At 42.6% G+C, this 22988-nt stretch overlaps 1 protein-coding gene across 1 annotated transcript in view; it reads right to left on the bottom strand.

Moving 5' to 3' along the window:
* Positions 1–22988, bottom strand: part of uba7 (ubiquitin-like modifier activating enzyme 7) — a gene marked incomplete at its 5' end in the record, with an annotated part of 89162 nt that overhangs the window by 27745 nt on the left and 38429 nt on the right. The window contains 4 exons of the mRNA XM_079510647.1: positions 15186–15377; positions 18324–18416; positions 21959–22050; positions 22459–22663. Of these exons, the coding sequence (XP_079366773.1) occupies positions 15186–15377; positions 18324–18416; positions 21959–22050; positions 22459–22663 (582 nt within the window). The remainder of the gene's footprint in view (positions 1–15185; positions 15378–18323; positions 18417–21958; positions 22051–22458; positions 22664–22988) is intronic.

Genomic DNA, 22988 nt, shown 5'->3' with positions numbered 1-22988 from the left:
CAACTTAATTCTGTCTCTGATCGGCTTATCCTGAAATCTTGCCCTACTTTAACCAATCATCACCTCTTATGCTCAAGTTAGTTTGAGCAAACGTTTTTACAGAGAAAGTGACTAGTCGTGGGTTGTGGTTTTTTGGGCTTGTTTTAAAAATGTGGTGGCTTGTTTTGAAAATCTAACAAGCCAATATTTCTATGATGCATACACTATAATTCCCAACCCGACCTCACTCTCACTTTGACACGGCAACTTGTACACCTTAACGCGCTCAGTGGTGTCTCTCGTGGTTCAAGTTCGGTAGAGACGGCGCCCCTCCGTCATGGTCTATGGGGAGGATTTCAGTGTAATATGTACGGATTTTGGGGTTTTCTAGGCAACGTTTGCCTAGAAAACCCACCGTGTTTGGGTGAGACCGGGCAGATAATAAGCCCTGGCTCAAGTATGTCTGTAAGATAATAAATGACCAAAACATAAAATATTATAGACCTAAATAGTATTTATAATGATAATTGCATCTAATCTTTTTATTAGGAGTATATGGCCATATTATTGTCTCCACCAGGCCGAAGGCATGGGGAGAGAGTATGTTTTGCACTCCGTCCGTCCGTCCGTCTGTCCGTCCGTCTAGTGTGGACAGCTACTCTCCGGTACCGTTGGCTTGATCGCAGTACTCTGTACACACACTCCCTGAATGCAACAGCTGAACCTCTGCTGGTTTTCACATTGGCCTCTTATAGCGCCACCAGGAGGCCGCTTTGTGCAAAAAAACATTTTGGCCAAACATCACACAAATTGGTACACAGTCTCTCTAGAGTCTAGAGCCATTCAACGAAACGGGTCTTTCAGATTTTTCAGACCCCATCCTGATTGGCTGCCAAAGTTAAGGAGTGCACGGTTTCAAACAAAATGCCGCAAATCATGAACACATCGTGTGATTTCCATGAAATTGTGCAAGCACATTCCCACTAGGCCGAGGAAGAAATGCCACTTGACAGTTTTCAAATCAGCGTCATAGTGGCGCTACAACAGGCCAAGTCGCGTCACACACACACACACACACACACACACACACACACACACACACACACACACACACACACACACACACACACACACACACACACACACACACACACACACACACACACACACAAACATGTTTATATTACTCCTAAACATTTTGCCAAACATCACACACACTCCTATCCTCCTGGTGGAGACCTGTGCCCAGAAGGGCACTTTTTCTAGTTGGGCTTGTTTTGGCTTGTTTTTCGAGGGGAGCAGATTTGGCTTATTTCTCTCACGAGGCAACACTGCTCCGCAGGGGGAAACGGTTAACTTGGATCACATAACGTAACGCAGGTAACACACCCATTTAAACCAGCACTAACTCTGTACACTGTAATGATCTAAGTATATAGACCTCCTAAACAGAGCAGATACATTGTTGATGTTTTTTTTAAAGTTTTATATAAATGTTTTATATATGTTTTATATATTTAAAGTTTTCTCATTTCTACATCAAACATTTGATATTCTAGTTGCCTATTATATTGTAAACATATTCCCCCCCGCAGATTTAAAGACTTTATTTGACACATACTCATGTGAAACTATGAACAGTGAAATTGGTGCATCAGACTCCAAAAGACTGTACAAGTAATGTCTGGTTAGCACAAGTTGAGCACAAGTAACCTGACTCCGCCAGATGGGGCAGCAGAGAGTACACTGGGTTCCCCCCTCCTGCTCCCATCTGGGAACTCTCAGGCAGACTTGATGCCCGGCCACAAAACGGCCTGGCCAATCAGCAGCAGCTAGAAGCTAGAAGCTGCTGCTAGAAGCTGCTAGAAGCTGCTGCTGATTGGCCAGGCCGTTTTGTGGCCGGGCATCAAGTCTGCCTGAGAGTTCCCAGATGGGAGCAGGAGGGGGGAACCCAGTGTACTCTCTGCTGCCCCATCTGGCAGAGTCATGTTAGGCAAAAAGTCCCATACCGTAAGAGTAGTGAAGGACTTGATTCTCACACAAAAGCATAAAGAGATCAGACTATAAATTATGGTTGCAGATTCAAATAAACTTAATTCGTTCAGGGCAGCAGGGTAAGGCAAAGGCAAATGTTTCAGTCCAAATGGACTCTCCTCAGTGCATGAAATGCACAAGTAAGTAATGTCTAACATACAGTGTATAGTACAAAATACAACACAACTTAAGTAGGTAAGATCAAAATAAGATATTTCGGTACTGCTAAAGATTTTGCGTTGGCCGGGAATCGAACCCGGGTCAACTGCTTGGAAGGCAGCTATGCTCACCACTATACCACCAACGCTCTGATGTGCACCTCTGTATTTACATAGGAGAAAGAAAGAGAGTGTGAGCGTGTGAGAGAAAGGCAGAGACAGAGAGAGATGGAATGCCGTACATACTTTGTAACTTTGATGCTTTAGGCAGGAAGAATGAGTTTACGCATGTCTTCAGTGTAAGGAAGCAGATCCAACTTGTGTTTCATATTCTATGATAAATAAGCATGTACTGACTGCTTTATGCTTTGTAGTTCGATGATGTCACATGCCCAATATGCTGACAATGTGTTGCAATGTGTCAAAAATTGACGATCTACAAGCTCACAAAGCATCGCAGTGCGACGTGTTGTGTGAGCCTGTAGATCGGATTACTCAGCATAAATCTGGCTTAATTCCACTGGGGGGGTGTTATCTAAGTGGCCCTGAAGCGATCACATCAGCCATCTCTAACACAGCTGCGGTTCTGTACGGCTGCACATTCCCATCTTCAAGGATGGGATTACATGAAAATGGGCTTGATGACAAAATTGTTTTCATCTGTTTTAGGGGGTCTAGGTTAAAATTCCACTAGAGTCTATCAAACGAGGGTGAACTTTCAGTTCCCTGGCAAGCCAAAGCTATAGCCCCGATACTGGAGTAAACTGAACCCCCAAATAAAGTCAGTAGTAAAAACTGTGCTCTGTTACATAAACACTGATTCATAAAAGGACACCACTTTTTTCCACTTGGGAAAAGAAACAACACCAATGCACAGCAGTCATGGGAAACAGCACCCCCCCCCCCCCCTCAGAACGTGTCGGTTCGTGCTACTTTTGATGCATCCATGTACGCTGTATAGTATGATCAAGTACAGCATTCATTTACTAGAAAAACACAAGTTAGAACATGGAAATAAGAGAGGTTTCTGCCCGACAGCAAGAATATGATTTGTCCACCACTGTATTTATGTGACTATTTAGTATTTACCCTGTTAGAGAGTGACTAGAGTTCATGATTATTCTGGTTTTACACTTTTAAGTCTGCTAACTGCCTAAATTGTAATTGTAGAACCAACCAGGCCGGTTACCCTGTGTTCATTAGTGTTTTTTTATGTGGTTTGTTAGAAGCTGATGATCAGATGAAAACCCACCATCAGCAGCCACATGGCAGAGGCCTCTCAACAGGAAACACATGGACAACTGCTTTCACATAGGCCAGGTTACGTGTGTGTGTGTGTGTGTGTGTGTGTGCGTGTGTGCGTGCGTGCGTGCGTGCGTGCGTGCGTGCGTGCGTGCGTGCGTGCGTGCATGCGCGCGTGCGTGTGTGTGTGTGTGTGTGTGTGTAGACATTTGGAACAAGGCCAGGATAACAAGGCCTCTTTGAAGCAAACATCAAGTTTGTCCATTAACGTCATTTAGCCTACAGGGCTTCCCTTTTATATGAATTATTCTACTCGTAATTACCAGTTAGATCTAAAACATTTTCACAACACTTCCTGCTCCATTTTATTATTTTCTTGTAAAATCATGAACTGCATTCACAAATAGGTAAACACTGTAGACTAAAGTGGATTCGCAGGACACTACAAGCTTGTTTTATATTAGAAACACTATTATCCTTAGTGTTCATTTGAACTCAGTGTTCATTTGAACTCAGAGGGTACAAATAGAACCAAATGGACCCTTACATGACTATTTTGGTTCGATTTTCCTTATGCAATTCCTTCCTTATGTTATGTGGACCTGCCTTTTGCTTCGTTTTGCACCTTATGTCTAACATGTGTGGACCTACACTTTTGCACCTTATGTCTAATGTCATGATGTACATACCCTGCTAGTGCTTTTTGTGCTGTGTATATATGTGGATAACATTTTTTGTTTGTTTTTCTCCTTGCTTTCCCACTCACTGAGGATTTCACTGAGTACAACCAGTAGGATCTACCTACCCTATGTTTTAATAGTGTGTTACTTGGGAACAATTGTTTGGTCACAAACCTTTTTGCATTTCCCCCCAAAAATATATTCTTTATTATTTCCAAAGACTTATAATAGATTTAGAACGTCCCCGTCCCCCCATCCCCCCACAGTATAATTTCTTTATATGATGATTTCCTTTTTTTATATAAGTGTATATTTGTACGTCTCTAAATGTTCTGATTAATTGAAAATGGTGGACCCTGTTTTAAACAAGTGTAATGCTTAATCATGGTGTCGTCCACAGTAACAGATTTTGTATTGAGTTTGAAATGTACCCATTCTTACTGTGAAATAAAAATTTCAATCAATCAATCAATCAAACGTTTTGTGAGTTTATAGATCGGCTATTTTCACTATTATATTGTATTAATTCATAATCTCAGCTGGAAACGTTTGGGAGCCACTGATCTAACCACAGAAAAGGAACTCCTTCAAAGGCCTGTATTCCATATGCTTAATAACTTCACAACTCCAATTAGTGCATTCACTAACATGTGCACTCCAGCCCATAAAAGCAGCGTGCATTCTCTCATCAGCACAGTCATAAATCCAGACGGGTTGCTGGGTTTTCAAAGATCCAAGTGAATTTTTGTAACTAATCTCTGTACAGCTCTTCATGGGGTACATTAGGCAAAGCAAGTAAACAATACTGCAATCATAAACTATTAGTACATATTCAAATCTTAAGGTTTGATTTATACTTCATTGGGTATAAATGTACAAACTCAGATCAAGCTCAGATTAAGATGAGATCAACAAGCTTACAAAGTGTTGGGCTGGAGCGCATTGTGAGCTTGTAGATTGGCAATTTGTGGTGCACGATACTGGCACACAACAAAGTAACTGTAAATCAGGCTTCAACCTGAACCTAGCTAGGTAAACAAAATCTTAAGCGAGGCATCTAGAGTACATACAATGTGAATAGTAATCATTTGAGTCTTAACGTAAAAGTCTTTAGTAAAAGAAACCAAAGAGGAGCAATTATGACACAAGGCAGGGCCAGCAGATGACTTAAGGAACCAAAAATACAATGTGATCGACCACAGCACAGGCTATAGGGCCAAAGCGTACAATGGCACTACCAAACAAAACAGAAAGAGTGCTGAACAACAGAAGGCACAAGCCGTCGGTGTTGAGTACAGATCATTCGTTATCCCCTCAGCGCCATTCATGTCTGGGTCTTGAGTTACATTTTATACAATACAGTCCCACGCCAGGGCTCCCTAAGGACCGCTGCAAGCTGCAGATCATGTTCACCTTGGTTCTTACTGGCACAGTGCAGGCAGACCAACACACAAACCTAACCTAACCACATGTGCTGACTGAGGTAACCCCGGTCCCCCCCTTTGTCCCCCCGTCTCCGCCTGTCCCTTTTTTGTGTGGCAGATGTGTGCCCTGCAATTACGAGAGAGAGCTCAAATCACCAATAAGACTCTGCCACCGACATTCCTTCCAATGCATGATAAACAAACCTATGGTTGCCATGTGTAGAATCCATGGAAAACAAAGTTGGAAAACAAGCCTTGTGCAGAATAGTATGCAATATTTAAAAATAAACGGTGAAAATAGCAGATCTACAAGCCAACAACACGTCACATTGCGCCGCGTCGCATTGTGAGCTTGAAGATTTTCAGTTTGTTTTTTGGAACATTTCTATATTTCATCCCCGGGAGAGAATTGAGTGGAAAGAAAAGTGGATGTCAGAGGTAACAGAAAATTGTATGTCAGAGGTAACCGTCTCGACATGGTGCACTATACAGACGCTCAGCGGGGACAATATGGTTTCAATAGAACACTTCCTGTGAAGGCAGGAAACAGCCTTCACTTCATTCTGGCGGCGCACAAAGCAGCAGTGTCTGTGGGCGCCGACCTTGGAGTGAAGGTTCCCTGGGATCAAGGGAGCTGCCTCCATCGCTGCTAATTCAATTAGGAGAGAGAGGGGAGGCAGCGAGAGGAGGGGGTACACAGTTTAAGACAGGGGTGTGTGGGGGATTTGATGGGAGAGGGACAGGATGCAGCAGCGCAGCATGCAGCCGCATCGGTGGGGGAAATAAGTAACTAAGTACATTTACTTTTGAATCAACTTCTAACTTCTACTTTTACTGCATTGCATCTCAGAGGCAAACAGTGTAGTCTTTACTCCACTACGGTGATTTGACAGCTTTATAACCATTTAAGCCTTATTTTATCTTAAGCACTTTACATAGATTGTGCAATACATTCACATAAATATTCATACACCGATGGCGGAGGAAACCATGCAAGGCACCAACCTGTTGTGAGCCTGTAGATCGACACATTTTGAAAGAATTTGTGACATGGGACATTCTGCATAATGAGCACTAAGTATATTCTGATGCCTATACTTAGCTTAACTTTGCAAGTACAATGTTAAATACTATAATAAAACCATTTCTACTTTGTAGTATTGCTACTTTTATTGAGTTTAAGGTTTCTGGGTACAACTTTCACCACTGCAAGACAGCTGTGTGTGGTAGATGGGAGAGGAGACAGCAGCCCAGCGTGCAGACCAGTAAAGATCACTTACTAGACGAGCTTACGTTGGCACCGAGCGCCGGCCCAGTCGCTCAGGGGAAATAACCCAGGATGATTAAATACCCAGCTGAAACCCTGACTCCTCTGTCCTCGCCTGGGGCCACATGTTTCTGCAGCTTTGCTTTTTACCGGGGCTCCGTTTTCACCTCACAGCACCCAGCGGCCCCATTAGGGGCCCGCCCGCTCAGCCTCCCGTGTCACAGGCAGCATGCAGATACTGGCACTGATAACAAAACCAGTCACCCAAAAACATAAAGGACACTGCCGTCTTTGTGGGACTCGTTTAAGATTACGCAACACAGAACACAACATATATGATCTATGATAACAAACACATTAGCTCATACTGTAGCTGGCCTGAAGTGTTATTCTATTCGACTGATGCCAGATCTTTGGGTCTGATGAAAATCCTGCTTTAGGAGAGTTCTAAGCCACCGATTATCAACGTTTTGACTCTCTATTATGCAAAAGAGCGCTAAATCTTTAAATCAATTTGAAAAAGAATGATTAAAATTCTTATTTGAGAGGATTTGACTCATAAGCAAGCAGGTGGGGGTATAGCTCAGTGGTAGAGCATTTGACTGCAGATCAAGAGGTCCCCAGTTCAAATCTGGGTGCCCCCTCTAGAACTATTATTAATACTACTATGAAATGATACTATGCTGCCACCAAAACGTGGAATGACCTACCAAAAGACATGCAGGTCCTATCCAAACGCAAAACTAATCTAAAAGAACACCTTGTTAGCAGAATCCCCTGAATCCCGCCTGCTCCCCTACTTTCTCTCCAAATATAACTTATGATTCTACTAAGCTTCATAGTATATTTTGCATTGTAATGTATACTGTAATGTAAATGTATTACTGATATATTGAGTAGAAAGGACCACAATGTTATCCTTTTAGCATAACCTCTAACTGTACTACTTGTACTCAATCAATACGAATAAACAATAATTGAAAAGTGCCAACAGGCCTTTAAAAAACATGGGTTCAGATCTTCTACAAGTTGTGAACACATTTCTTTTCTCAGGTTGCTTTCCACAGCCCCTGAAAACGGATCAAGCCACTCTTTAAAAAAAAGAATAATCTAGACATGTACAAATGAAGATATTCCCATAATGTTTCAGGTACTACTAAAGAATTTGCGTTGGCCGGGAATCGAACCCGGGTCAACTGCTTGGAAGGCAGCTATGCTCACCACTATACCACCAACGCACTCTTACAAGTTGCGATATTTACATAAGAGTGTGTGAGAGAGAAGGAGAGGCAGACGGCCTCCCCTTTGAGAAAGGCTTTTACAGGCAGACGTGGCTAAAAGAGAAGACAGACGTTGAAACCACTGCACACAGATGAGGTGGAAACCAAGATACAGATCTTACACTTGGCCACTGTACCAAGACAACATTTTAAAAACGTTTGAACATTGTTGCCTACATAATGTAGGCAACAATGCCGGGACAATGCCGGGACAACACATTGCCAGTCAAAATGGGGACACAGTAAATAATGACTGATATATCTGCCAGACTGACATATGGGTCAGGCTTTATTATGTATACGTCTACATGTATTTTCACAGAAGTAAGTACTATAGTGTATCGTGACCATTGATTTATTGTACTGTGATGTAAAACCTGTGGAAATTCAATAAAATACTTTTAAAATGCAAGGTACACAAGTACGCAACCAAAGCAAAACCTCAACCAAAGTGTCATTGTGTTTCAAAGATGGTCACGCAGCAAAGCTAGCATTTCTACAGTCTCTTAAGAAGATTACCATCAGTTTCAGAGTCAGGTTTCGCTGCTCTTTAGGTTTGTTCTATGTGGTATGACCTGTGCTTTGGCCTCCAACTCCAAAACATAAACATGAAAAGTGATACTAAGAGTTGCAACGCAGAGCTGAAAAAGGGCAGCGTCCCGTTTGTTTACATATTTCTGCCTCCATACAGACGATAACAACTGTAGGGAAAAAGCCGGGGGAGCCGGGAGCGTCCTATTTTAGGAAACAGCTGCTTTTAAAACAACAATTTCCGGAAGAGGGCTCGGACGAGTGGATGGACGGTGGGAAAATTGGTGGCGATTTGTCTTATACGGTATGTGTGGAACTAAAACAGTAAAACTGTGGCGCATGTTGAGAGCAGAGAATACAGACAAACATGGAGTAAAAGATCTTATCTACTGGCCTTGTCGCGCTCAATGACTCAAGACAGTGTAGGTCACTGGCTCTCAACGTGGGGTCCAGGGACAACCCAGGGGCACCTGAGGGGGCTCCAGGCGGTCCCCAGCAAAATGATTCATAGCTGGGAACCAAATGGACCCTTATGGGTCTGTAACTCAGAGAATCTACAAATGGAACCAAGTGGAGTGGACTCATTCCATTTGTACACTCTCAGAGTTGGGTTAAGATTAGATTAGATGTCCAGATTTTAGTGTGGGTCCACAAACTTTGTCCTACACAAATGGACAATGGACAATTTTACGTCATAGTGTAAACACAAACAATGCGTAACACAAACATTGATATGTTGTATATTTATATAGGAGGCTTTCAACTCTCAACTGTCAGTAAGAAGTCGGCGATGATGATGTACGATGATAAGAGCGCCCCTTACTTCACACGGGTGTGATTTCTTTAAAACAAATAACGTTTCTTTCCATCAAACTCATAATAAGATCATAAACTAGAAAAGTTGCAATTTTGAAAAATTGCAAAGTGGGGTTGCCGCAGTCGCTTACATAGGCCCCTCCCACTGATTTGAAAATGTATATAACGCTTGAATAGTTTGGTCTTCTGCCCCTGCAAGGGAATTTATGTCTTTATAAACGATTGTAAAACAGATTGGTTACGTAACCAACAACAGCCAATTAGCTACTACAAACGTTATGCAAAGCTCGGCCAATCACAGCGGAAGTTAGGTAGGTTACTCCAGAAGAATAATAAAGTGTGTCAATAACTATAGTCTAACCACACACATTACTTTTTACCGGGTATATATATTAACATTATTATTATTATTTACATAATTATACAAAATATAGGGGCAACAGGCTTAAAGTGGTTTTAGAAACCATCTTATTGAAGGCCAGTGGTTCTCAAAGTGGGGGCTTTAAGAGGTTCCAGGAGGTCCCCAGCAGAACGTGTTAATATAGAATCAAAGGTTTTAACCACTTTAACCCTATAGATCGGCAATTTGATCTACAAGCTCACTGTAAATCTTCTATTTCAAAGAACACAAATCCTGTATGATGATCCCTGCCCTGGCACAAAATATTTTCAGATGGGCGTCCATGGCCGAATAAAATCTAATTAGGGTTAACGTGACAATGTTTGAGAACCACTGTTGTAGACCAGCAGTGGGTGGACCACCGGGCGGGGGGATGAACAGGGAGACTTTGACTGTGGATATCTGATATTAATGAACTGAGTGTGATCTCCCAGTGCTCGGTGCACAGTGAAACTGAGCCAGCATGGCCCTCCATGTCAGATCACACTGATATCTAACAGCTGCACGTCTGCACTCGCTGCTTCAAAAGAACACTAATAAAAACCCCTCCTGGGATCCGTCAGCACTGGTAGAAAGTCAATTTACTCAAGTACAAATTTGAAGTACTTTTACTTTACTTGAGTACGGTATTTCCATTTTTGAGGGGCGCTAGCGCCTCCTATGCACAGCGTTGTGTGTCTGTATGAGCACAGAATGTGCTCAGCTGATTGAATGAGCACAGAATGTGATTTATGATGATGTATGATGATAAGAGCGCCCATCACTTCACACAAATGTGATTTTTCAATACCTGTAATGGTTACAGGGACCCTGAACTCTGGAAACCCTAGAGATGGTTGTGTGAAAAAAATCCCAGTAGATCTGCAGTTATTGAAATACTCGTTTCACATCACAAACCATATGCCACATTCAAAGTCACTTAAATCTCCTTTCTTCCCAATTCTGATGCTCACTTTGAACTGCAGCAGATCATCTTGACCATGTGTGCATGCCTAAATGCATTGCGTTGCTGCCAAGTACGCCATAATACAAGAAAATGACAGCTCGGTACGGCGCGACAGATGATGCTCCAGAAAGCAGCCTTGTAACTTTTATTTTTGTAGAAGAGGCAAACTAATATTGTTTATGTCGTTTGCGTTGATGGAATAATTGATTGAACAAATACGCCGTAATATTATTTGGGTGTGTTCTACATAAAGTGTTTGTGTTAATAATTGTGTAATTTATATGTAAACTTGTAAACATTATTGTACTGTAAAAAGGTCTCTTTTCCCTTGATCTTTGTCTTTTTTAGTATAACAGTATTAGTTTACTATAATTAACACGATAATTTATTTAGAACACACCCAAATCAAAATAATCATAGTACAACGTACGTGTTCAATTATTCAATCAAAGCGAACCGCATAAACAATATTAGTTTGCCTCTTCTACAAAAATAAAAGCTAGTTACAAGGCTGCATTCTGTCGTGTCTGCCAAGCTGTCATTTTCTTGTACCACGGAGTAACCTCGCATCTCGGAGGAGTCAAGAGCGGCAGTGTCGGTAGGCCAATCAGAGGCCTAACGTGTCTCTACAGTCTACACCTTGACTTGACTATTTGAATAACAGGATCGATAGGGGTTGAGCGACACATTTTAGAAACAGATTATGTAGTCTGTATGTTATTATTGTGCTCAGGCTCTGACTTTCCTCGGAGGATGGTGGGTGGATGTAAGCTAATCGGAAGGACAGATGACAGATTTATTTTCTTGGCAGAAACATCAAAGCTCAAAGTATTTCCTACTCAGATAGGTTGATCTCTATCTCTCCCTTTCTCTACCCCCTCTCTCTCTTTGTATGTCTGTTGCCCGCTCTGTCTGTCTGTCTGTCTATCTGTGTTTATGTAAGTCCATGTGTCCCTCAGTCATCAGTGCATACTGCATACCCATATTCAACTCACCAAGTCCCCCCTAACTCACAAAGCGCCCACCCAGAAATTCAGCCAAGCCTTTTCCATCTGGTGTCCCCTCTCTCTCTCTCTCTCTCTGTGCGTGCATGCATGTGTGTGTGTGTTTGTGTGTGTTTGTGTATGTGTGTGCATGTGTGTGTGTGTGTGTGTATGTGTGTGCATGTGTGTGTGTGTGTGTGCGCGCGCGCGCGCGCGCGTGCGTGCACACGTGTGTGTTTTAAACAAAGCTGTAAAAAATCTAAGACCACAAAATGTACCGCCGTTTTGAAAAACAGAAACAAAAGAAAAGAAGAATATTTTGGCGTCTGGAAAAGCTAATGTCCTCCCACTCCCTCGCTATACAGTACTCCATTATAAATGATCAGCCCGTTAGTGATGTCAGGTGTGACCGCAGCAGGACTGCTGGCACTCTCTGGGTGAATCAACCGTTCCGTGGTTGTTGGACAGCGCTTCAAGTGTCCCGGCCAGGAAAACGTAGAAGAATTTGGAGGAGACGCAAGGAACTCAAGGAACACTAGGGAATGCAATACAAGCCAGACCTGTCCTGACTCCATGCCTCGTGTCAGTGCTCGCCTCACGTCGCAGGGGGACTTCCCATGACTCACTAAGCCTCTTCTCCTCTCCTCTCCATCTGCACGCATTTAGGTCCCATCAGTGAATGTTATGGCTGAATGATATTCATTCAAAACAATAGCACAATTACTTCAAACTTTTGCCTCGACTACGATTAATGAACGATTCATTGAACATTAAAATCACACCTGTGTGAACTGAGTGGTGCAACTCCCCTCTCCCCCTGCCTCTCTCTCAGTCTCTCTCTCTCTCTCTCTCTGTGTAATTAGCAGGCAACAGTGCAACACTATCTCGCTCTCTCTGTTTCTGGCACAACAGCGCCACTTTTGCCCCTACTGCTACTCATAGTCACATAGGTGAGGACGGACAGACATTGCTGTTCCTTGGAGTGGTTGCACCACTCAAAAATATACGTATAGTGAAAGTAGCCTATCTACAAGCTCACAATACAGCTTGTATATCAGCACAATTCGATGCTACCATTGTACATTGTACAACGTATAATACAGGCTTAAATAGTTAATCAGACTAATCAATATAACATTTACATTAATACATATAAATAAATATCAATATTATATTCATAACATTATTTGAATGTTTTCATGTTGATTCATTGATACAGTATATACGTTTTTTTAAGCAAATTATAAAAAACGAGTGCACGTTAGTAACGTGAGTTATTTTCCCCCGAGTTTCTGTGCTTTCTTGTCTCCATGGATGGTGATTGTTGAGTATGCAGACCCCCAGGCTGCGGATGGAGGGTCTCCATGGACCATGGCTGTGGACTGTTATTATAGCTGTTATTGTTGTTATTGTTGTTTCTGTGCATCTCTGTCCCCCACTCCCCCCCCCCCCTCTCTCTCTTTCCCTCTCCCCCCCCCCCTTTCTCCCCTCTCCCTCTATCCACCTCTCCCTGCTTTTCTCTCCCCCCTCCCTCTATCTACCTCTTCCTATGTTTCGCTCCCCCTCTCCCCTGAACCTCAGTCAAGGTCCCAAATCTCTATCTCTCCACCCAACCGGTCAAGGCAGATGGCCGCCCACCTAGAGTCAGATTATGTTTTAGGTTTCTTCCTGTTAAAGGGGATTTTTCCCCTCTTGCCAGTAGCAAGTTGCCACGGCCACTAAGTGCCTGCTCATGCTGGCATGTTGGGTCTCTCGACCTGCTCCAAATGTAAAGTGTCATCATGAGATAACGTTTGCTGTGATTTGAGGCTATAAAAGAAAAATTACACAACTTGAACTGCAGAGAAAACATAATTGAAATAAAGACATTCATATGCAATGTACAGCTGCTCATATTCCGACTGCCATAGTACTTAGCCTATAATTCTCAGAGTTACATAAACACTGTTTTTGACCAATTTGTATGGGTCACAACTAAGTAAATATCATTTTTTCATTATTATTATTTCAAATTCTTTTCCAAAATAAATTCACAATTTTTCAATTGTGAAGAACAATAAATCAAAGATATTCCATAAATTATACATATCAAACTGTGGGCAAAGGCCTGCATTCAAAGCAGTGAGTAGCACAGCTGTGCCTGTCATCATGGCACCTCGTTATGCAGCTGTGCTCCTGCCTCTGCTTGTAACCATAGCTGTAACCAGACCTACACTGTCTCAGCGCACTGTGTCACTGCACGCCTCGCGTCCCACAGGGGGACCGAGTAATGCCACTGCCTGACCCCATTCCACCCCGCACTTTTAGGCGGGGGTTCGACTCCTCCAGAGTCCTTAGCCTCTGGTAAGAGAGCACGCCCAAGTCCAGTGGTGGAATAAGCAGTTAGATGTTGTTTACTTAACAGCTTAAAAGGGATAGTTCACTGGCTAATAATAATCTAAATCTACAAAGTAACTTGTAACTAAAGTTTTCAAATAATTGTAGTGGATTAAAAAGTGCAATATCTGAGATGCAGTGGGGTAGATCTAGTATTGAAAAATGGACATACATATTCAAGTAAAGTAAAGGTACCTCAAAGTTGAATTCAAGCATTGAGTAAATGTACTTAGTTACTTTCAAGCCTAACTCCTTCCAGGGGTGAACTATCAAGGGACAGGCATGAAAGGAAGGCAGGCAGGCATTACTTCACCAGGCACGTTCTCCAGCCACGACCCAAAACATAACCCCCCATGCGTTGTTTGGCTTTCAGATCTGTCTGGCTCATATTTCGCTGTTATGATTTACAGCCTGGCCAGGGCAGAACGTCAGCCCGTGGCCCAGAAGCCTGGTATTACCGTTAAAGCTACTGTAGATTATAAACCCAAAGGCTCTCTGTCTGCAAAGGACAAGCCTCTCCTTTTTGCTTTGAATCATGCCTGCCTTTGAGCATAGACCTTATTTGATTTGTGCAAACAAAGCTGGATATATGGTGTGTTTGGGCGGGTGTGCGTTCACTCACTGCCTTATGTGGGCTGCTGAAGTCTGTGGCTATACAGTGAGCTGTCTACAGACCTGCTTTGTGCGCCAGAGATGGATCGTTTGAACTGCCGTCTCTTAACTCTGAGGCTGCTCATTCACCTTCAGACTCCAGAGGAAGGCCATAATTCAGCCGATTTATCCCCAATTTAGACGTGCTTAAGTCTGATTAAGGCACAGTGCTTCAAACTCCACTCCACCTCACCCCCTACCACTTCCCTATACCTAATCATTTGAACCCATTTTTCCATATTTTATGTGTTGGCTATACAAAATTAGCAGGTATACAAACTTTTTGAATACTTTTTAAATACAAATCTTCTCTTCTGGGGGTCCCTGGCACAAAACATTTTCTGGTCCCCCAATACAATTTGGGGGTCCTTGGCAAAATAAATAACATTGAGAACTACTGGTGTGTATTGTCACTCACAGTGAAACGCTGAGGGCTGGACGGGTGGAAGAGCTGAAAGAGCATGACGGCCATGTTGACGTAGGCTGAGCGGTAGGAGGTTATCTTCTTGTGGCCCTGCACCAACTTGTAGAGCTCCAGACACATGAGGCCAGCCACCGCCGCCGTAGTGGTCGCTATGGCTGGGATGATCCTGCCCGCAATGCGCTTACTCTGTGGAGGAGACAGGGAGATGGTGGCACTGGCTATAGCTTGTTTATACCCTCTAGACTTTAGTAAACTGGACCTGAGTTGGCTCTGTACTTGGACCTCTTTTTTCTGTCACATTGTGAGCTTGTAGATCTGCTATTTCTGGCTAAGGTTCCAACCAGAATATGGATGCTGCATGGGGTTCAAGTACTTGTGATAAATCTTTGGATGATAGTGTTAAATAGCGGTAGTATATTCCAATAGAAATATTTGTTTTAGACTAGTGTTTGTTCGGCAACAGGGGTCTCCCCTTATCTCCAGCTATTTAGTAATCAGAAAATACATGAATAAATAAGGGAAATTGAAAGTGATGAAACAAACAAATGAGCAGACAAAATTGGAATATAGACTGATAAATGTATTCAAATTCAAGACATCAGCCTTTCGATGGTGTCACTCGCTGAACACCAGTTATTTTTAATTGTCGGCGAGAGATACCGTCGTACGACAATGTCTACATTAGGGTGAAGTCATCAACAAAACAAGATTCAACACGCACAGCATCTCAGTACCATTACACAAGAGGAACCCCCATTGTGTCCCCAACCAACGTCACCCCACCCCCACCCCCAGCCCCTCCGTCTGTCTACTCTAGCAGGGTCTGTGTGTGCTGCTGCTGCTGCTACTGCTGCGGCCGCTGGTGGCTCAGGTGTCACCTCTGGGGCGACAGGTAAGTGCTGTGATTAGTTCTGCCTCAGGAAACAAAAGGTGAGGAGGGTTAGGAGGCTGTCACCACCGGGGCTTCAGGGCAGGTGTGTGCACAAGGCAAGCAGCTAATCCAAAACACTGGCCTGGGGAGGAGGGGAGAGGAGAGGAGCTGGGGGATGGGGGGGGGGAGCTGTGGGTAGTGGGTACACCTGTATTCATAGTGTACTGTACATATCCATTTAAATAACCTTTAAATAAAAACATTTACATTTGAAAATGTAACTCGACATGCCTTAAAATAGGGGCACCAGGTTGAAAAGCTGTTGCACGCACGCACGCACGCGCACGCGCACACGCACACGCACACACACACACACACACACACACACACACACACACACACACACACACACACACACACACACACATATATATATATATATATATATATATATATATATACAAATAAATAATTGATAACTTTTTTGTGTAGGCCTTCAACAGTGGCGCAGCAGCAGCAGCAGCACAAATCCAAAACGTGTTCATCTGCCTCCTATTCTCGCCTTGCAGATCTGCTATAATGTTCGTTGCGCAACAGACACCACCATGCAATGAAGTATGAATCAGGCATCTTCTGTCTGCCTTCCACGCATCTGAGCCTGCAGATATCTACAAAGGTTTTAAAGCCTTCCACACATCTGAGCCTGCACCTATCTACAAAGGTTTTAAAGCGCAATCCATCGGCAGTCAATGTCCCACCACACTGCCAGCGCTGCTGTTCATAATTAATTGATACACACAGACAGATTGACAGAACAGAAATATTATTATTATTGTTATTTTAAAAAGAAAAAAAGTTTGCTTACATTTTAAGCCAGTTCGGCATTCGGCAGAGTGGGGCTTTATCACGCACACAGACACACTCAACACAAAGGTTATGCTAAAAGGGGCTTGTTACCATTGTTCTCAACTGATCAGTATAAGTTTACCAGGAGTGGGGTTTGAACCCACGAGGACTATTGTCCATTGGATCTTAAGTCCAACGCCTTAACCACTCGGCCATCCTGGTTCCCTCTTTCTTCCTCTCTCTTCTCTCCTTTTTGATGGCGTTTGCTGAGTCTCATCCTCTTTCTTTCTTTCTTTCTTTCTTTCTCAGAGCTGGAGTCAGGACAGAGCAGAGTGAGCTCATCACATTCAGCAGACCATTGTGTCTCAAGAGTGTAGGATTACAGTAACAATCATGACATTTAGTCAATGATTAACTGTCTTAATTGTGATGAATGACTTAATTGTGTGTTTGGCACTGAATGTTGAACCTTACATGCTTGCTGTTGGGTGGAAACCTCATATATCCAAACCTGACTGACTGTCTGACTGACTGACTGACTGACATGACTCTTACCAAACTATACCAAATAAATATATATATTAAACAGACCCAATGATCAGCTGGTCTGGATTCGGTTTACCGCTCAGTCCAGGTTTATATCCCGCCTACTGTATCCAATATTTCCACTCATGTATTCATTATTGCAATACTAATGTGGGCTTGTCACAAAGGCACATCTGGACTTGTCTCAAGGCACACCAGCATTCCCTCGCCACACTGTTTGGGGACCTCTAACTAATCCAGAGCCATAGGGTAAGACAGAGTTACGACATTGAGGGGGGAGAAAACAGCCCAGTCACAATTCAGACACATTGTTTTCAAGGAAAAAATATTCCCTAATGTGTTTTAAGCTCTACTCTTAACACTTATGCCAATAGTACAATATCCAGTCTAATGATATCGATATAATACTGATGCCCTGCCCATGCACAGACAGGCCTAAAGTAATTACCCTATGTTGACCAATCATCATCATTATGATGCCGTTATGCCAAGCCATACTTTCTCTTTCTCATGTGGAATGTGTTTCACTCTGGGAGTGCACTCAGCTCACCATGTCAGTTTACATGACAGACTCCGCACTGGCAGGAGAAGGAGACGGTTGTTTTGGATTACATTACGCAACGTGGGTAACTACTAACTCACCCATTGAAAACACAGCAACTATAATGGCGTTACTGAATGGGAAAATTAGTTACATTACAAGTTACAGCAAAAAGTAGTTTCGTTATGTAAAGTAAATTAATGTAAGGGCGTTAGTTCCAACACTGGGGATGTCACAGTTCTCTGCTCTCAGATACATAATGTTAACTGGCATAATGACAAACATACAGTAATAATAATGTTACACATAATTGTTATAAATATCTAACCTGGAGACGATCAGCTGCAGGGATGTCATAGTTCTCTGCTCTCAGGTTAGAGGCAGCAACAGTGTAATCCATGTGGAAGTTTGAGTCGTCATCCTGTAGCAAAAAACAATAATAAACACACAGTATATTACTTATTATTATGTCATATTCCAAAGTTTTGTACACCTTCTCGCTAGAGTGAAGGTCATGGGGTCACTTATTGTTTAGGGTTCAAATCAGTATGATTCATTCTCAAGGGAGGGTAACAGGTAGAGTGGGCACTAAGGAAGAGTGGGCAACTGGATGTAAAATTGGCTATTTTTTCAAAAATGTTAAATATATATTTATTTGGAAAAGAAAATGTAAAGTATACATGATTAAGACACGGTACAATTGCTACAAATTGCTACAAAACCAGTATATCCAATCATTTTGGGCATAAACAAAAAGTTGAAAAGTAAATTAATTTAGGTCTGATAATGATGCATACTTCAGAGTTCAGACCATTTTATCCTGATTATTTGGAGGCAAGAACATGTATTGAATTAATGAATTATTGAATTAATCCACTCACTCACTCACTCTCTCACTCACTCATTGTGTGATTGCACACAAAACAAAGCGCAATGATGTGATACTCGGCCTGCCCACTTTGAGCTTTGAAGCCTTTGTCGGCTGTGTCACATTAATGAGTCTAAATACACGACCTGCTCACCCCGAAAATGTGATTTGTGCCATGATGGACAGGGGCTAGTGAGGTCATGCTGCAGGTACCGGCACTTCACAAAGGAGAATGCGGGGACAGTCACAACAGGCTAGCTGTAGGCTCTGTGAGGTAAGCTCCACACTGGCAACCTGATGCCTGCGTGGAATCCTCCTACACACATTCCGCTCCGTCCATGCGCACACACCGGGAGCTACAGGTAGGCAGTGATGAGCGGAACGAGGGGGTGGCACTTTAGGGGTCTCATTCTTATCAAAGGTGATATCTGATATATATACGTGACTTACCTCATCCACCTTCATCACTTGCCTACCCCCCACCGGGGCCTGCACGGCGCCCTCACTCTTGAGTCAAACAAAAAGGGGGATGAAACCCTGGCTTTTTTGCCAGTTGTTCAGGTTAAAAACTACAGCAGGCTAAAAACATGGCAGGCTGCATGAGGCTGACCTAATAGTTAGTATTGATTGATTGGCTGAATACTTTATTAACTCAAAGTCCGCCAGCATGTATTGATAAATAAATCGTGATATAATTCACGCCAGCATTTTTCCCTGTCAGCTCTTATTTTGAAAAGCCACATTTCCAGACTTCCAGTCTTGCTCTTATGTTAGAAGGTTGGACGATGTGCGGTCACTTCCTGTTTATCATCACAGCGTCGGCTCCCGGCCGTGGAATAAACCTTGTTTTGACCAAAAATGCCATCTGGGACAAGGAATAGGAGATACAGGCGATTGAAAGAAACAAATAGATGGGTGTTTATGGGCACGATGATCATGATGGCACGATCCTGTGTTATTGACAACGCCAGCTAGCAACCCGATGCTAACGTGAGTAGCATTATGACTTGATCAATCAAAAGTACTATAAAAGCCCAATTGCCGTAGAGCTGCCGCATTGGTGTTAATCGTAACATTTATTAATTGCCTTTAATTGATGTAGATTAATGACAATGGCGGCCTAACTGTTAACTGTATTAGCTGTGTTGCTTACTAGCCTGCCATATATTTCAGTGAGCTGTTGTTGGTTAAGCTGAACTGGAAAACAAACAGGCTATGTTTTCATGCCACTTAAGCTCTACATACATACCGATATACAATCTCACAATACATGGCATCGTTACACAGCTATCAGCGTAGATCAGATATTTTTTCCTATTTGGTAAAATGTTGAAAAATATTTTTTTGTTCTTGTTTTTTGAAACCTTTTGCCTATGATGTCATGCCCATTATAGGGACACCAGGTTGAAAGTGCTTAACTTGATTTAATGTCCAAAGAGAGGGTGCAAAATAGATGAAAGGGGGGAGGGCATGAGAGTGTGCCTGTACAGACAATGGAGGTGTTATATGGAGGGACATGATGCCTTCAGGGCTCCGAGTGTGCCACTTCAAAGGCCCCTGGGTTGACGTAGCCGAGGACAGTGTACCAAAAGACACAAGGACAATCAAGGGGGGAAGGGGGATTTGGTATAGAGGGAAATACTAGCAGACCTAGTATAGAGCCCTGGGGGACACCGGTCAACTAAGTATATAGGGTTATAAGTGGATAATAATCATCTTTATTTTCAAGATTATGTGTCAATGTGGGCCCAAGGCTTCCAAGGAGTCAAGGACATGCTCTGGAGACAGCCTGTTGGAAGTTGGAACACATCATGTTTTCAAATGTCTCCGCCTACACTACAGTGTGTAGAAAATAGCAAGTAGGATTCTGTCATTCTGTCTTCTCATCTGCTTTTGTTCTATTCTGTTCCAAAGAGCTTTATTGGCATTATTTGTATGTGTCTGTCTCTGATGTATTGGTAAAGTGGACAGGTAGTTAGAAAGTACAGCTCTGGTTTCACCTCATCTGTGTGCAGTGCTTTGACTCTCACTCTAAACGTGTGTTTAAATGTAAGCCCATGTGTCCTTCAGTCTTGCACTGTTAGTGGTGTTATTATTGGACTTATGTAGTTTTCTAATGTTTGTGGAAAAGTGTATCGTATTATGTTCTATGCTGTCATTTTGATAATTGTTTGTGTATGGATTATTGATTTATGCGTTATTTGATGTGTGTATTTTATGCTTTTTTTCTTTGTGGTTTCCACGTTGAGATCTGAATAAAACTTTTCAAACTCATCTGTCGGCTTCACCCGACCTCTCTCTCTCTCGATTCCCGGCCAATGCAAATTCTTTACTAGTAACAAACATATAGGTCTTCTAGGAACATCAATGTGAATCTTTTTTTTAATCTAAAATATATCAGCAAGAAAAACTATTATATACTTTTACTATGCACGCGCGCGTGCGCACACACGCACGCACGCACACACGCGCACACGCGCACACGCGCACACACGCACACACGCACACACACACACACACACACACACACACACACACACACACACACACACACACACACACACACACAAGTGTCATTTTGGGTCTACCGCCACCAAGATAATGATGGTTCACACTAAAATGTGAAGATGTCCTGCCTTCCTCCACTTCTTTTACCAATTTGCAGTTGCATTAATAAATACTACTATAAGTCAAATTAGAGGAATAGTTTGGATAAAAAAACATTTAGAGAACAGGAATGACAAACAGTGGACTGTGTCTGTAGCATCCAAAGATGGTAGAAGAGTTGTCTGGCTTGACAGAGCAAGGACATACCAACAACATACAGGGCTCCTCAGTGTCTATCTTAAGTCCACTAATGGTCATTGTTCACCAGTGCACTTTTTAAGATTCTCTCCCCATGTGGCTTTCAAGAACATAAGTTGTTTCATTAAGTCCGTTCGGACGGGATCCGCATAGATTTGGGTCACTGGGGACCAAAAGATGAAAGAAACATTTTGGGGACACCCACAGATGAGCCCATGGATACATGCAAAGGCCTAGCTGTCACCACTGTGTATGTGTGGCCAGTAGTGCAGTGTGCAGAAGAGCTTTACCTTCTCAAAGTCGATGGGGTGTGTCTGCATGGCTAAGCTGTCCACAGGGAAAGAGGACAACTGTTCTTTCAGCTGATCTAGACGGGCCTTTCCTGGGGGTCAGAGAGACAGTCAAAGGAAGACACACACAGGCAGACAGCAAGAATGTCAAAAGCAATGACATGGTTACCATTCCATTTAGGGGTGCAACAGTTAATCAAACGAATCAAGTTAATCAAAAAACAATTCCACTAATCGAAATAACGAGATATACAATCTGGCAACACGTTGATTGGTATTTTTTTTTTTTTTTTTGGGTGACATCATTGTACAAAACGAGGCTTAAGTGGTTAATAAACTATTTGATTTAGTCAATTAGTTGTCGAGAGGACTGGCTACCATCGTCTGTATTTAGCCTTGAAAAGAAAGGAAGGAACTCCCTCAATGTAGTCAATAATTTAAAAAAATCTATTATGTTGATATTATTTAAAAATGGTTGCAGCTCTAGTTCTATTACTCACCAGCATCTTCACTTCCTTTCTTCTTCTCATCCTCCATCTCCTCGTCCGTTACATGGATCTTCACAGAGGACGTTGGAGTGAAACGAGGAACGCAGACATTCTCGAGGACTGCTCTGATGGCCACATGGTCCCTGGTCCCCCCCATGATCCCGTATATTTGACCATATAGGTTTGCTGCTGCCGTCACATAATCCATATGGGTAGTCTACAAACAAATGGCAACACAACTTCAAAATGCATCAACAGCCAATGTCTAATTTGAAATAAATAATTGCTGTATTCACTCCACAATAACAAACAGAAACAAAAAATTAAATCATGGTCATTACCTCCTAAATAATATTAACACAAACAGATGTTGAAAGTTTTAACATAAGACGTGTTAATTGTGTGCATGTGGAATAACTGCATTACCTCAAGTTAACATTTAGCAATTTGCACGTTAACTAGGAAGAGGCAAGGAAGCAACCAGATGCTCAGGAGTAACCTGACTCCGCCAGATGGGGCAGCAGTGTACTCTCTGCTGCCCC

This window comes from Electrona antarctica, assembly GCF_951216825.1.
Source record: "Electrona antarctica genome assembly, chromosome: 9".
Classification (NCBI taxonomy): Eukaryota; Metazoa; Chordata; class Actinopteri; order Myctophiformes; family Myctophidae; genus Electrona; species Electrona antarctica.
This window is presented reverse-complemented; position numbering and strand designations above follow the sequence as displayed.